Source organism: Physeter macrocephalus, chromosome 2, assembly GCF_002837175.3.
Source record: "Physeter macrocephalus isolate SW-GA chromosome 2, ASM283717v5, whole genome shotgun sequence".
NCBI lineage: Eukaryota > Metazoa > Chordata > Mammalia > Artiodactyla > Physeteridae > Physeter > Physeter macrocephalus.
The window spans coordinates 106,290,234-106,307,096 of NC_041215.1; the positions used below are offsets into that span (position 1 = coordinate 106,290,234).

A 16,863-nucleotide genomic window follows, 5' to 3' on the forward strand; every position below is an offset into this window, starting at 1 on the left:
GTTGTTACGTCTCCTTTTTCATTTCTAATTCTATTGATTTGAGTCTTCTCCCTTTTATTCTTGATGAGTCTGGCTAATGGTTTATCAATTTTATTTATCTTCTCAAAGAACCAGCTTTTAGTTTTATTGATCTTTGCTATTGTTTCCTTCATTTCTTTTTCATTTATTTCTGATCTGATCTTTATGATTTCTTTCCTTCTGCTAAATTTGGGGTTTTTTTGTTCTTCTTTCTCTAGTTGCTTTAGGTGCAAAGTTAGGTTGTTTATACGAGATGTTTCCTGTTTCTTAAGGTAGGATTGTATTGCTATAAACTTCCCTCTTAGAACTGCTTTTGCTGCATCCCATAGGTTTTGGGTCGTCGTGTCTCCATTGTCATTTGTTTCTAAGTATTTTTTGATTTCCTCTTTGATTTCTTCAGTGATCACTTCGTTATTAAGTAGTGTATTGTTTAGCCTCCATGTGTTTGTATTTTTTATAGATCTTTTCCTGTAATTGATATCTAGTCTCATAGCGTTGTGGTCAGAAAAGATACTTGATATGATTTCAATTTTCTTAAATTTGCCAAGGCTAGATTTGTGACCCAATATATGATCTATCCTGGAGAATGTTCCATGAGCACTTGAGAAAAATGTGTATTCTGTTGTTTTTGGATGGAATGTCCTATAAATATCAATTAAGTCCATCTTGTGTAATGTATCATTTAACGCTTGTGTTTCCTTATTTATTTTCATTTTGGATGATCTGTCCATTGGTGAAAGTGGGGTGTTAACGTCCCCTACTATGATTTTGTTACTGTCGATTTCCCCTTTTATGGCTGTTAGTATTTGCCTTATGTATTGAGGTGCTCCTGTGTTGGGTGCATAAATATTTACAATTGTTATATCTTCTTCATGGATCGATCCCTTGATCATTATATAATGTCCTTCTTTGTCTCTTGTAATATTATTGATTGATTGATTTGTTTTATTTATTTATTTTTGGCTGCGCTATGTCTTCGTTGCTGCGCATGGGCTTTTCTCTAGTTGTGGTGAGTGCGGCTACTCTTCGTTGTGGTGCGCGTGCTTCTCATTGTGGTGATTTCTATTGTTGTGGCTCATGGGCTCTAGAGCGCAGGCTCAGTAATTGTGATGCATGGGCTTCGTTGCTCCGTGGCATGTGGGATCTTCCCTGACCAGGGATTGAGCCTATGTTCCCTCCATTGGTAGGTGGATTCTTAACCACTGTGCCACCAGGGAAGTCCCCTATATAGTTACTTTACCAGTGTTCTTTAGTTCTTTATATGGCTTCAAGTTATTGTCTAGTGTCCTTTCACTTGAGCCTGAATGATTCCCTTTAGCATTTCCTTCTTTCTTTTTTTAAAAATTTATTTATTTTTGGCTGCATTGGGTGTTTATTGCTGCGTGCAGGCTTTCTCTAGTTGCAGCGAGCAGGGGCTACTCTTTGTTGCAGTGCACAGGCTTCTCATCACGGTGGCTTCTCGTTGTGGAGCACGGGCTCTAGGTGAATGGGCTTCAGTAGTTGTAGCATGCAGGCTCAGTAGTTGTGGCACTCGGGGTTAGTTGTTCCATGGCATGTGGGAACTTCCTGGACCAGGGCTCAAACCCTTGTCCCCTGCATTGGCAGGTGGATTCTAATTTCTCTTTCACTATTGAAGGATAGTTTTCCCTGATATAGAATTCTTGGGAATTCTACAGAAAACACTTTTTTTCTTTCAGCACTTTAAACAATGTCATACCATTGCCTTCTGACTTCCATGGTTTCTGATGAGAGATTAACTGTTACCTTTACTGAGGATCCCTTATACATTTCAAGTTGCTGCTTCATGATTCTCTCTTTATCTTTGGCTTTTTATAATTTGATTTTAATGTGTCTCAGTATGGAACTCCGCTTTGAGTTCCTTGAGTTTGTTGGATGTGTAGACTCGTTTCTTTTATTAAATTTGGGAAGTTATTGATGATTATTTCTTCAAATATTCTTTCTCCATTTTCTCTTCTTCTGGGGCTCTCATTATGTGTATTTTGGTGCAATTAATGGTGCCTCACAAGTTTTATAGGCTCTGTTCATTTTCTTCATTCTTTTTCTGCTTCTCAGATTGGATAATTTTTATATCCTATCTTCTCGCTTAGTAATTCTTTTTTTTCTCTGCTCAGATCTGCTGTTAACCACTCTGGTGAATTTTTCATTTCAGTTTTTTTACTATTGAGCTCCCAAGTGTCTTTTTAATTCCTTTTTATAATTTCTATCTCTTTATTGCTCTTCTCCATTTGTTGAGACATTGTTTTCCTGGTTTCCTATAATTTTTGTCCATGGTTTTGTTAGTTCTTTGAGCATATTTAAAGTCTTTGCTAGTAACTGCAAAGTCTATATTTCCTAGGACAGTTTCCGTTCATTTCTTCTTTCCTGTGAATGGGGCATACTTTCTTGTTTCTTCCCATGCTTTGTAATTTTTTGTTTAAAATTGTATGTTTTGGATATCATTATGGGCAAAAAGGAAACAAAAGAAAAATATTCTCCAAGTTTTTGGAGATTGGCTCTGTGTTAGGGGCCTCTGTTAATACTTATCCAGGCCTTTTACAGTTCTACCTTTGCCTTCACTTCCTGCTAGTGCTGAGCCTAATTACTTCCTACTGGCTGAGCCAGCCAGTTATGAAAGTTTATGGTCTTCTCTGAGCATGAATCCTGCCCTGGACCTGTGTGTGGTTTTCTAGATTCCCCAGTATATGTGGAAGCTTTTCAATGCCCTTATTCCCCAAAGTTTCTCCACCCAGCTTTTCCTCCCTGACTTTCAGCATTTTTGTTGTGTGCCTCAACTATTATAGTTTGCCCCAGGCTATAGCACTTGTTCATTTGGCTTTCAGTGTTTTCAGGGAATGTTCTCCAATTAGTCATAGCTACTTCCCTGTCCTGAGAGAGTTCTGAGTTAGGCAGAACAAAGATAGACCTCTTGAATCAGTCCTTCAGGGAACTCATAGACATGTCAAAGCAGCATAATTCCTTTGAAACAAGATCACTCTTCTCTCTCTGGCACCAGGTACCCACCTTGGGAACATAGGCAGCCATGTTCATATCTGCCAGCACTCCAGGGCAGCAGAGAGTTCTCCTCACCACAGAGTTCTCCTACCCTGTTTCAGTGGGCTTTCTTTTTCCAGTTATATTTTTAGTTGGTTGCTGTAATATTTGACTAACTTCCAGAGTTTCAGTAAAGTTGAGTTTGATAATATTTGCCAAGTTATTGGTGCTTCTTGGGAGGAATGTCCCCCAAAGTTCCTTCCTCTGCCATTTTGACTGAGGTCCTCATAGAGTGAACTAGGTAATATCCTCCCCTGTTTGATTTTCTGGAAGACTTGTGTAGACTTGACATTAATTTTTTCTTAAATGTTTGGTAGAATTCATTCAGAAAGCCATCCAGGCCTGGTGTTTTCTTGGTGGGAAAGTTTTAAAATACAAATTTACCTTCCTTAATAGATATAGGAAATATTCAGGTCATCTATCCCTTCTTGAGTGAGCTTTGGCAGTCTTTTTCTTTTTTTCGTTTAATTTTTTATTGGCGTATAGTTGATGGCAGTTTGTGTCTTGGAAGGAATTTGTCTGTTTCATCTACATTTCATCTACATTGTCAAGTCCATTCTCAGTATTTGTTTGAAGACCTAACTTCCCATTGGTGACTTAATCCTCCTGTTTAATACTGTTTATTTCATTAATCTTCTCTTAACGACTTTTCCCCTTATTCTGGGGTATTCAGCATTGCTTTAGTCTATTTCTGGAATTTTTCTCCAACCAAATTATTGTTTTTTAGACCCTCAAAGTCCTCCTTATAGTCACCCTCTTTGAATTCTCAGTTATTTTTCTAATTTTTCCGTTTCCCAATTTCTTATTAGTAACTTCTAAGTCTTTACTTGTGTTAATGACTTACCAACTATTATTTTAACGTTGTTTGGAACTTGTAATAGATTTTCTTCAAAAAAATCAGCTTGCAAATTTTGTAGCAGAACCCATTTATCCACTGGGAACTTTCCTGTGCTAGTATAGCTTAGAGTCAGTCAGCATAGGATAATGTATAAATTGTGGAGCTATGCTGCCTGGACTTTGATCTTAACTTTGCCATGTGTCCTAACTTCTCCTCTGGGCCTCTTTTCTTGCATCTGAAGAATCGAGGTGATAATAGTATTTACTTCATTTAAGAATTAAATGAGTTAAGACAATCTAGTACAAAGTTAGAACTCATCAATTATTTACTATTATTATTCATCAACAATGATTCTGTCTTAAAAATGGAAACTTCTTAGAGGTAGGGAGCAGTGCTTCTGTTTACCTGATTTTATTCATCATCCAACACAATGCCTTGATGACTGTCCTTTTTTGGTCTCATTTTTTAAAAAAGAATTTTATCAAATTATTTCCCAACTGTATAATGAAAAATAACAAATTTTATCAATCTTCAATGTCTCTATTTCCTCAAGGTATAGAAAACTCAGTGTATAATTTCTAACTACTTGGATATTGGTGTTTCTGAGCTTTTCTGGGCCAGCAAGCAGTTGGTGGATAGGACTCTGTAAAATAGATAGTGCTTTATTTTTGAAAAGGAAAGGGTCACTTTTAGTTTTGTGTGTAAAGGTGTCCAGATCTTTGCTTTAGAAAGATTTCATTGTGTATGCTTCAGTGTTGCACTTTATGTTTAGTAATTAAGAACATGGATGAAGCTATAAATTTGTATGTGGGGATATGTGATGTATATGTGCTTGAAAAAAAAAGAGTTTCTCTGGAAGAATACTCAAGTAATGGTGATATTTGTTTCCTGTAGAGAGGGAAAATGGGTGGTTGGTGGATAGGGATGGGAGGGAGATTGTATTCCCTTTTTGACCTTTTGAATTTAGTGACATATTATCGATACATACATTACCCATTTTTAAAAAGTCATTTAATTAAATGTTTTTCATGCATGTGGTAAAAATTCAAAGAGTTCAAACAATAAAGTGTTATTTTTAGGGACCTCCCTGGTGGCCCAGCAGTTAAGACTCCACGCTCCCAGTGTAGGGGGCCCAGGTTCAGTCCCTGGTCAGGAAACTAGATCCCACATGCTGCAACTAAGAACCCGCATGCCAGAACTAAAGATACCTCATGCCACAACTGAAAAAGATCCCACATACTGCGACTAAAGATCCCGCATGCCACAACGAAGATCCCAAGCGAGGCAACAAAGATCCCATCCCGTGTGCTGCAACTAAGACCAGGCGCGGTCAAATAAGTAAATAAATATATATTTTTAAAAAAGTTATTTTTAGCAATACAAAAAATATGCAGTGAAAACTCTTACACTCACCTCAGACATCCAAAAACCCCTCTGGAGAAGCAACCACTGTTAAGTTCCTTCTGTAGACTTCCAGAAATGTCTGTATATTACAAGACTATGTTTTTATATCCTTTCCTAACATACTAGTGGGAATTACTATACCCACTTAACCTATTTTACTTAGCAACTGGGAACATATACATCTTCCTAATTCTTTTAATGGTGCATAGTATCCATTATGCCATAAATTTTTAGCAGATTGCTGTTAGAGGACATGTAGGTAGTTTCCAGCTTTTGCAGTTATAAATGACAACTGCAGTGAACATCTTATACATGCATATTTCTGCAAATGTAAAAGTGTAGTTGAGGAATAAATTCCTGGAAGTAGTATTGCTGGATCAAAGGGTAAATACATTTGAAGTTTGTTATTGCCAGATTACCCTCCAAACTGATGGCACTCCCAGTAATCATATATATTATTATTGGGAGACTGTTTTCCCATCACTAACACTTTGTGTTACAAAATTTTATTTATCGTTGTTAATGTGGTAGGTAAAAATGGATCTTGTTTTGATTTGTAACTAAATAATAGAGCCACAATTTGAAGCCAGGATCTTAATTGAGCTTGTACTGACACTACAAAGCTGGAATTAATATTCTTAACTACTACATTGTATGTACTACCTCAACATGGTGAATAAGGTTGAGCATTTTAGCATATATATTTTTTAAATTAATTAATTAATTTATTTTATTTTTGGCCATGTTGGGTCTTCGCTGCTGCACGCGGGCCCCCTCTAGTTGCGGCAAGTGGGGGCCACTCTTCGTTGCGGTGCGCGGGCCCCCCACCGCGGCGGCCTCTCCCGCCATGGAGCATGGGCTCCAGGCACGAGGGCTTCAGGAGTTGTGGCTCCCGGGCTCCAGAGCGCAGGCCCAGTAGCTACGGCACACGGGCCCAGCTGCTCCGCGGCACACGGGATCCTCCCGGACCAGGGCTCGAACCCGCGTCCCCCGTATTGGCAGGAGGACTCCCAACCACTGCGCCACCAGGGAAGCCCTAGCATATTTTTAAGGTATTTGCATTTCTTGTTTATGTGCACTTTGTCTATATTCCTATTATGGATTTACTATCATTTTTTTAAGTGTCTTCTTACTGGCAAGCATCATAGAAATAATTGATTCAGCCAAGAAACATCAAGAGATGCTAAAACTAGTGGGTGAAAAGTTGAATGCAGAGCAGGATATTTACAGGGCTTTGAGTACTTCCCCCCCAAACGGTGATTGATTATTATAGGGAAAATGGAACTTTACAGTGAAGAAACCTGGCAGACACCAACTCAGTCATGTGATCAAGCTTAACCTCTCTAGTAATGGGACAAATCAAAAATGTGTACCACATGATAGGATTCAATGAGAAGAACACAGCATCTCTTCTGTGATTTTCTGCCAAAGATGCAAACTTTGATCATGAGGAAACATCAGATAAGTTGAGGAACATTTTAAAAAGTAACTGGCCTATAATCTTCAAAAATGTCAAGATCATGAAGGACAAGAAAAGTAAGTTTGAAAGTCTTTCAAAGTAAAAGGAAAAATTCCTCTTTTCATAACTTGGGACCAGTTCATTTTTTCAAACCAATATTAAAATCCACTGAGGTAAATGTATAACTAGTTTTTAGAGGTATATTTGTCACAAAAAGTTACTTATAATTGATTCTTGAGTTTCTTTTATTATCTTCAAATCCAAGTCCGTTTTAAATCCATTATATACAGTCTTTCCTCATTATTCATGAATTTCATATTTGGAATTCAACTACTTGCTAAAGTGTATTTGTAGTCCTGAAATCAACACTCAGAACACTGTCCCAGTCATTTGCAGATATGTGTAGAGCGGTGAAAAACTTGAGTTCAGATGTAATGTTCCCAGCTGAAGGTCTAACAAGGCCTTCTTGCTTCATCTCTTGTACTGTAAACAAGTGTCCTTTTTGCTATGTATTTAGTGCCTTATTTTTCACATTTTTGTGCATTTTGTTGGTGATTTCACAGTTTAAAATGGCCCTTAAGTGTAATGCTGAACTACTGTCTAGTGTTCCTACGCACAAGAAGGCTGTGATATTCCTTATGAAGAAGGAAAAACATATGCTAGATGAGCTTCATTAGGGCATGAGGTATAGTGCTGTTGACATGAGTGCGATGTTAATAAAGTGATAATATATATTTTAAAAGGTATCTTTAAGTACATAAAATCTGGTTTTTTTGGCTGCATCGGGTCTTAGTTGCAGCACACGGGGTCTTAGTTTGGTGTGCGGGCTTCTCTCTAGTTGTGGCGTATGGGTTTTCTCTCTCTAGTTGTGGCACACAGGCTCCACGGCGCATGGGTTCTGTAGTTTGTGGCACTTGGGCTCTCTCGTTGAGGGGTGCGAGGTCAGTAGCTGTGGCAGGTGGGCTTAGTTGCCCCGCGCCATATGGGATCTTAGTTCCCTGACCAGGGATCGAACCCGAGTCCCCTGCATTGGAAGGTGGATTCTTTACCACTGGACCACCAGGGAAGTCCCTAAAATCTGTTTTTTAAAAGGGAGTTTATACCAACTTTCCCCAAATGGGACACTGTTGTTCATTGCTTATATATATGAATGGTACAGAATGGGACTGCTTTTGATACTACTAATGAAACTAGTTTTTAAATAGGAAGAAAATGCCAGGCCTTTAATATTTACGGTTTGAATGAAGCACTCTCACTAGGAGAAAAAGAGAAAAAGTTCACTTAGAGATTGAAGACAGACTAGTGCCAAAATTTCATAAAATTCAGAACTCATTTTTGAAGTGGAATTAGTGGCTATTGATTGAAATAACAGTGCTGAGGATCAACAATGATGTCAATGTGTGGCCTTGAAGAAACATAAAACTTACTACAACTGCTTACTATTGTGGATAATTCTTCAAGGAGTTCAGTTAAAGTTTGCTTACATACTTGCTTCTCACCTTTTGAGAAATATGCCCCTTTACAAATCTCTGAAGTCTAAGATATTTTATTATAGTTATATAAAATATTGGTTAAATAAAACTGATTTTTCTTTCACTTCATGTCGCTAAAAAGCTCAGTATTTTTTGATAAGGTACACTGTTTGACCGTGTACTTTATTACAGGCAGTGAGGTCACTCAAGGAGACAATCGAAGACTGTTGGGACCAGGATGCAGAGGCTCGGCTTACCGCACAGTGTGCTGAGGAGAGGATGGCTGAACTTATGATGATATGGGAAAGAAACAAGTCTGTGAGCCCAACAGTCAATCCAATGTCTACTGCTATGCAGAATGAGCGGTAAGACCCTGAAGGTTTGGAATCCCTCTGTCAGTATTTAAAACTGATACCAAACAGAGAACAGGAAATAAATACTATTAAACCAGACTAAAAGTGCAGTGATTAACTTGTATAATCTAATGTCATAATTTTTCTTTCAGTATTCCTGTTCTTTTACTGAAGTTTTTGTTTGGTATAAGTGCAAGATTAAATCTGTGTTTTTGTATATCTAATGATATAGTAAAAGATCAGTCTTTTTCTCTGTTAATGCTCCAAGTTCCCTACAGTAATGAAGGAAAAACATTTTCATAGTTCCAAAAATTTATAAGCACTTCTACATACTATATTGTCTTGATTATACTTTGTTGGTATTATTTCTCTTTCCCCTGCATTTTGTTTGTTTGTTTAAAGGAAATAGAACTATGAACTTGCCTATGTATCTAACCACTGCTTCACTGGAAACTAAAGTTTCCAGCCTTCCTATCCAATGTTCTTTCTTTTTAGAATGCTACTACATTTACAAGAAAGCAATTTGTAAGGTCTTTTCATCCCATCATGAGCATTATTTCATGAGACATTTCTGTATTAGAACTATGATTTTTGGTTCTAAAAAAGGGCTTAAAAAATTCCTAAAGCTTGGAACTTTTAGACTGTGTAATCTATGTTTCTTTGTTCCATGTTTAGGGGATAAAGTCTTCCCACAAATTTGTCATATTATCTAAAATGTTATGTTAAAAGTTTTCAGAAGGGCATCCAGGAAAGAGTAACCAGAGAAAATTGAGATAAAAACAACTTGATTCTTGAATCATTTTCTTTGCTATTTTCTATTGTTCTAATTTCTGAGAACGATTTGTGTTATGAACTATAGGCCCAAAATTGGGTTTACACTACCTACATTTAGACTGAATTACCTTCAGCATATAAACCTTTATTCCCATTATATCAGGAAGTCAAGGAAGGTAGAGACTAGCAATTCTAAATATAAACTTTCTCATTTTACACACACCTGAAGATAGTCTTCCTCTTCCATCTCCCTTTATCTCTGTATTTTCTATGTGCTTTAGTATGCTATTTGCATCTCTCTTAAGAGTCAGCTACTTTTACTTTAAGTGTTTTTTAACTTTTCTTGACTGGTAAGAAGAAACTTTGATGCTCCTCCTTTCCTTGGCCATTTTTGCCTCCTGTGTTATTCAGCTCTACCCTTTACATGCTTCTTTTCATGTCTTCTAAATAGTTTCCTCCAAATCATAGTTCATGCCACACTCATTCCACTCTAGGTTTCATTGTATTGAATCTTACCCTACATCCCTCCTTAACTTCCTTTTCTTGTGCAGTACAAAAGCTTTTTTCTTTCTCCCCTTCCTGTCATTCCCCTCATAATAACTTCATCACTCTTTCTTCATAGCACTTCTTCTCCTTTAGTTGCTGCTTTTCTGCTATAACACTTGTATCTATTAATGTTCCCAATGTTTATACTTGATTGTTTTAGTTAAAACTCTCCCTCATTTTATTTTATTTCATTTTATTTAATTTCATTTCATTTTATTTTTTCTTCCTGTTTTATTGGGGTATAATTGATATATAGCACCATATAAGTTTAACATATATAGCATAATGATTTGACTTACATACATCATTAAATGATTATCACAATAAGTTTAGTGAAAATTCATCATCTCATATAAATACAAAATTAAGGAAATAGGGAAAAAACAATTCTTTCCCCTTGTGATGAGATCTCTTCGGATTTACTCTCTTAACAACTTTCATACATAACATACAGCAGTGCTAATTATATTTATCATGTACATTACATCCCTAGTACTTATTTATCTTATAACTGGAAGTTTGGACCTTTTGACTGCCTTCATCCAGTTCCTCCTACTCCCACCCTCTGCCTCTAGTAACCACAAGTCTGATCTCTTTTTCTATGAATTTGTTTTTGAAATATAATCAATGTACAACACTATGTTAGTTTCTGTTACACAACATAGTGATTTGGTATTTCTGTACATTTCAAAATGATCACCAAGATACGTCCAGTTACAGTATATCACCATACAAAGTTATTACATAGTTATTTACTATATTCCCCCACAGTGTGCATTTCATACCCATGAGTCATTTATTCTGCAACTAGAATTTTATACCTCTTCATCTCCCTCACCTATTTCTTTCCTCCCTCCAACCCCCTCTTCTCTGGCAACTACCTGTTTCTTCTCTGTATCGGTACCTCTGTTTCTGTTTAGTTTTGTTTGTTCATTTGTTTTGTTTTTTAGATTCAGTGTAAAAGTGAAATCATACAGTACATCTGTTCACCTATCAATAGGCACTTGGGTTGCTTCCATATCTTGGCCTGGCTTTTATTTTTAAAACATAAATATATTATAGTGTGACGCTCAAGAACCATCACTCTCAAGGTGTGACAGTGACAGTGAAAAACCCTTGGTAACTGGAGAGCAGTTCTGAATCTTTGATTTATTTATATATATATATATATATATTTGGGTCTTCATTGCTGCGTGCTGGCTTTCTCTAGTTGTGGCCAGCAGGGGCTACTCTTCTTTGCGGTGCATGGGCTTCTCATTGCAGTGGCTTCTCTTGTTGCAGAGCATGGGCTCTAGGTGCGCAGGCCTCAGTAGTTGTGGCTCGTGGGCTCTAGGGTGCAGGCTCAGTAGTTGTGACTCACGGGCTTCGTTGCTCCGCAGCATGTGGGATCTTCCTGGACCAGGGCTCGAACCCGTGTCCCCTGCATTGGCAGGCGGATTCTTAACCACTGCGCCACCAGGGAAGTCCCTGAATCTTTGATTTTTTTTTTTTAATCTGGGTGTCACATTCTGCCTTGTACTCTAGGCTCTAAGACCCATATCTAAGACCTTCATTGATATGGCTCAGTCTACCTAGGAAGATACGTTTCTTTGCTAGACTGTGCCATTTAATGGAATGCTTTGGAACAACCTAAAAGCTTGTGTTCTTTTTACTATTTGGAACTTAATTGGTAACATTTGTTGAGTAGCCACTGTGTATCTAGAATGGTGGAAATGCAAAAGACACATGCCTTGGTTCCTCCTCTCATGAAACTTCATGTCTCGTGCAAATATACAATTTATAAAGATATATTTGCTAATATTACAAAACTATAGGGGAGATCTTTAAAAATAATAACTCTTATAAACCAAAATAATGAACATCTATAAAAATCATATCTAGATCGACATAGGTTTTTTGGTAGGGTTAAATAGTATAAAACTAGCCTTTAGCAAGTTATTAGTTGATACTTGATTAATATTTGATTAGAATTTTTTCTTAAATAATCTCTAGAATATTGTGGGTTAGAAATAAAAAGCAGTTCATACTTTAAAATCAGAGGTGTTAAACTTGGAGAGTCAGATGTCATAAATGTATTCTCAATGTGGCACTTTTTTTCTTTCTTTAAGCAACCTGTCACACAATAGGCGTGTGCCAAAGATTGGCCCTTATCCAGATTATTCTTCTTCCTCATACATTGAAGACTCTATCCATCACACTGACAGCATTGTGAAGAATATTTCCTCTGAGCATTCGATGTCCAGCACTCCTTTGACTATAGGGGAAAAGAACCGAAACTCGATTAACTATGAACGGCAGCAAGCACAAGCTCGAATCCCCAGCCCTGAAACAAGCGTCACCAGCCTGTCTACCAACACTACAACCACAAACACCACTGGCCTCACTCCAAGCACCGGCATGACCACTATATCTGAGATGCCATACCCAGATGAAACAAATCTGCATGCTACAAATGTTTCACAGACAATCGGGCCAACCCCTGTCTGCTTACAACTGACAGAAGAAGACTTGGAGACCAACAAGCTGGACCCAAAAGAAGTTGATAAAAACCTCAAGGAAAGTTCTGATGAGAATCTCATGGAGCATTCTCTTAAACAGTTCAGTGGGCCAGACCCCCTGAGCAGTACGAGTTCTAGCTTGCTTTACCCCCTCATAAAGCTTGCAGTGGAAGTGACTGGGCAGCAGGACTTCACACAGGCTGCAAATGGCCAAGCATGTTTAATTCCTGATGTCCCACCTGCTCAGATCTATCCTCTCCCCAAGCAACAGAACCTTCCTAAGAGACCTACTAGTTTGCCTTTAAACACCAAAAATTCAACAAAGGAGCCCCGGCTGAAATTTGGCAGCAAGCACAAATCAAACTTGAAACAGGTAGAAACTGGAGTTGCCAAGATGAATACAATCAATGCTGCAGAACCTCATGTGGTGACGGTCACCATGAATGGTGTGGCAGGTAGAAACCACAGCGTTAACTCCCATGCTGCCACTACCCAGTATGCCAATGGGGTAGTACCATCTGGCCAGACAGCTAACACAGTGGCACATAGAGCCCAAGAAATGCTGCAGAATCAGTTCATTGGTGAGGACACTCGGCTGAATATTAATTCCAGTCCTGATGAGCATGAACCTTTACTGAGACGAGAGCAACAGGCTGGCCACGATGAAGGTGTTCTGGATCGTCTTGTGGACAGGAGGGAACGGCCACTGGAAGGTGGCCGAACTAATTCCAATAACAACAACAGCAATCCATGTTCAGAGCAAGACGTTCTTACACAGGGTGTTCCAAGCACAATAGCAGACCCTGGACCATCATCAAAGCCTAGAAGAGCACAGAGGCCTAATTCTCTGGATCTTTCAGCCACGAATGTCCTTGATGACAGCAGTTTGCAGTGTAAGTGGAGGGATTGTATAATCTCTCCTGCTTGTCTTTTGGGACCATTTAAGTAACTACTTAGATAGAAACAGATTGTGTTTCAACAAGCAGTGTTTACTTTTACCACATTTGATTGGAATTCAAAAGTAATTAGACTATTGTAAAGAAAAAAGTAATTTTTTTGTTGATAATTAAAAAGTCAGTGTCACAATAATCAGAATAATTACCAATTTAATATGTGCCTTATGTAGCTGCTGGTTTATAATGCAACTCACATTCTTTCTGTGAATAGTTGAGATAAAGTACTCACCAGTATAACTTTTGAAACAGTGTTGAGCATATTATATCTATTATGTACACATTTAGATTTTATCTGACTAATCTTAATAAATCTTAAAAGTCCAGAGAAAATTCAGAAAAGTCACTCTAAAGAAATTATAAAATTGTTCTTGGTTTTTTCAGGAGTTGTGTGTTGAGTCTCCCACATGCCTGTAGCATTGTGCTATGGGACCTCTAGCAACTTAAACAAATACTTGATACTTGGTTTATGGTCCTAGAGGGACTATAACACAAGACAGGAGAGCTCACCAAAATCTTTAACAGTCATCATTGTACAAAATGATTTCTCTTTTAGACCGATAGTACTTATTTTAAAAAAAAGCAAAAAAAACTAAGTCCTGTTTTATGGTTGTTGTCAAGGACTACAAAATGGGCTAAAGGGATTCAGCTGTCCCAAATCAGTAGAATCTAGCCCCTTGCTTGAGTGGCTTGTATTATAGAAAAGTTGACATACATTATGGCAAAGTTCCATATCAGTAAAATGTCTTGTCAGGTTTGAAATGGGGAAATTACTAGAAAATTTGTACTGTAGTGTTTATGTCATTCTTCTGAAAAGTTTTATATTCCAGGCGCCTACTTTGAGCATGAAGTAGAATGATTAAATGCGTTTTGCCAAGTTAGGCTTGCTACCAATAACCAAAGGATTTGAGAATACAATTGAGAACTTGGAATTTTCTCCTCTGTTTTTGCTTTTTGTGATTTTTCTGTATTTTCTTCCTTGCCCTATGGAATAATTCAACCAGTTATAAAAACACTGGGCTTACAGAGTCTCAAAAATAAGTTGGTTAAGTTTTGCCTAGAAAAATATTCCTTGGCATCATAAATTTCAAGAAATGTCCATTAGCTCCTCCTGTAGACATTAGTTTGATCTCTTTTCCAGTTACAACCCTAACTTTTAACTTTTTAATAGTTTCTTTATATATAGTTCATTCTTCTGCACTTTTATTTTCAGTAGGTGAGTCAACACAAGATGGCAAATCAGGATCTGGTGAAAAAATCAAGAAACGTGTGAAAACTCCCTATTCTCTTAAACGGTGGCGCCCGTCCACCTGGGTCATCTCCACTGAACCACTGGACTGTGAGGTCAACAACAATGGCAAAGACAGGGCAGTTCATTCTAAATCCAGCACCGCTGTTTACCTTGCAGAAGGAGGCACTGCCACAACCATGGTGTCAAAAGATATAGGAATGAACTGTCTGTGAAATGTTTCCAAGCCTATGGAGTGAAATTATTTTTTGCATCATTTAAACATGCAGAAGACATTAAAAAAAAAAAACTGCTTTATTCTCCTGTCAGTACCCCCTCCCACCCCTGCAACAAGGACTTGCTTTAAATAGATTTCAGCTATGCAGAAAAATTTAGCTTATGCTTCCATATTTTTTAATTTTGTTTTTTTTTTAAGTTTTGCACTTTTGTTTAGTCTCGCTAAAGTTATATTTGTCTGTTATGACCACAGAATTATATGTGTGTGTATCAAAAGTGGTCTCAAAATATTTTTTTAAGAAGAAAAAGCAAAAACAATGTATTGCTGATAATCAGTTTGGACCAGTTTCTAAAGGTCATTAAATCAGAAACAAATTAAGACAGGTTTGACTGCAGTGGTGTCTGGTATCCATGTTTTCTTTCTGGGCACAAGCTAGTTTATATGTTGATATGTTCCTGAACACATTATCTGTTGGACTTTCTTTTCTCTTGTGTTTTGTTTGAATGTGCAATAGTCTATAGGCCACAAATAGCTTTCTCATAAGTTCTCTTCCTAACAGAATACGCATTCTTCCATGATATGAACATTTTCCTCCCCCATCCTCCATACTTTTAGCAGGTCAGTTCTTTGACAGTGAATTTTTGCACAAGAGAAAGCAGCTACCTGATTTCTTGCTTTCTCTCTCCTTATGGAGAATGCAAAAGCATTGTCTCAAAGGGCTCTAAAGAAGGAACTACCAAAACCTAATTTGAAATGCCATTTCTTTTATCCTTCCAAATCCTAAACATTTCCTTCCAGGCATTTTAATAAACATATTTCGTTCTGGTTTTGGAAGTTCATAAGAGCATAGAACAATGAGCAAGTCAAACATTAGCTGTTTTCCATTTTATTTTATTTTTTTATATGTATGTTCATGTTCCATATTCATTTATTTAAGTAGCACATTTTTATCAGAAAACTTATAGAGCTATACTTATATGGAATTTTTAAGTAGATAGATGGTTAACACAATATAGTATTATAGCCTTCATTCTCTGAATAGGCCATGTTTGACTCAAATAAAATTACATCCTGTTTAAAATAACTTCACAAGTAATTCATAGTTTTGAACTTGTAGTATCTTTTTTTTTTTCTTTTCCCAAGCAAAGCCTGGTAACTTTATCTGAAAATGATTCCTCTTCCCATGACCTAAAACACTGTGTGGAAAAATCATTCAACTGGCATGCCAAATCCCTGTGGAAGGAAGGATTGCTGCCAAACCTGTCATTTTTGAGCAGCCTGAGACTTAACCTCTCTCTTTTCAAAACTGTTTCTTCACTAATCCTTTTTTCATAATTTTTCCATTTGCCAGTTTTTCATATCATCTTTGATATGTGAGCATTTATCATTTACATTATATTAGAATGTACCTTTTAGTGATAACATTATGTATATTCAAATCATGTTGTTTTTTAAAAGCTTCCTTTGCTGCTTTCATTACTGATGATCGTCTCAAACAATCTCTGCATGTTTTTTTAAATAAAGCACTTTATGTCAAATAAGGGACTTTTTTTATGAGCACAAATTGTTTTCTATCAATTTGCAAACAGTGAAGATCTCACTTTTTTTTTTTTCCAGATTCTCAGAGTACTTAATAGACTTTAATTAAGTTCTAAGATTTCTCTGGGAGATAAAAAAGCTGAGAGGAAAACACAAATCCCAAATTCCTGATTGAGGTTTTTATCTCCCGAACAAAATTTTCTCACTCATATTCCTCTATCCACATCATTTAGCTAAAGACAGCCTAAATTTCCCAATTTGCTATCCAAAATATTTATGACTTACTTGTGTATATAAGCCTTCTTTTGTTTGCCATCTACTGTGATCTTATGAAGTGAGATGTTCAGCTAGATTGCTGAACGTGGTTTTGAATTCTTAGAATTAACATTATTTTGCTAGTGCCCAGGATTTCCACCCTTTCTATTTTATTGGCCCTTCTCTTGATTCAGATCCTTAACATATTTTTCAGTCATCTAGCATAAAAATTTTTCA

The 16,863-nt window shown here is 37.1% G+C and overlaps 1 protein-coding gene across 2 annotated transcripts in view; it reads left to right on the forward strand.

Moving 5' to 3' along the window:
* The window catches only part of BMPR2 (bone morphogenetic protein receptor type 2), a 213,999-nt gene extending 197,634 nt beyond the window's left edge, over positions 1-16,365 (forward strand). For both annotated transcript variants that reach the window (XM_024124491.3, XM_024124490.3), the window contains 3 exons: positions 8,435-8,607; positions 12,024-13,306; positions 14,580-16,365. In XM_024124491.3, coding sequence (XP_023980259.1) covers positions 8,435-8,607; positions 12,024-13,306; positions 14,580-14,830 — 1,707 coding nt within the window. In that variant the 3' untranslated portion in view covers positions 14,831-16,365. The remainder of the gene's footprint in view (positions 1-8,434; positions 8,608-12,023; positions 13,307-14,579) is intronic.
* The last annotated feature ends 498 nt before the right edge of the window (positions 16,366-16,863 follow it).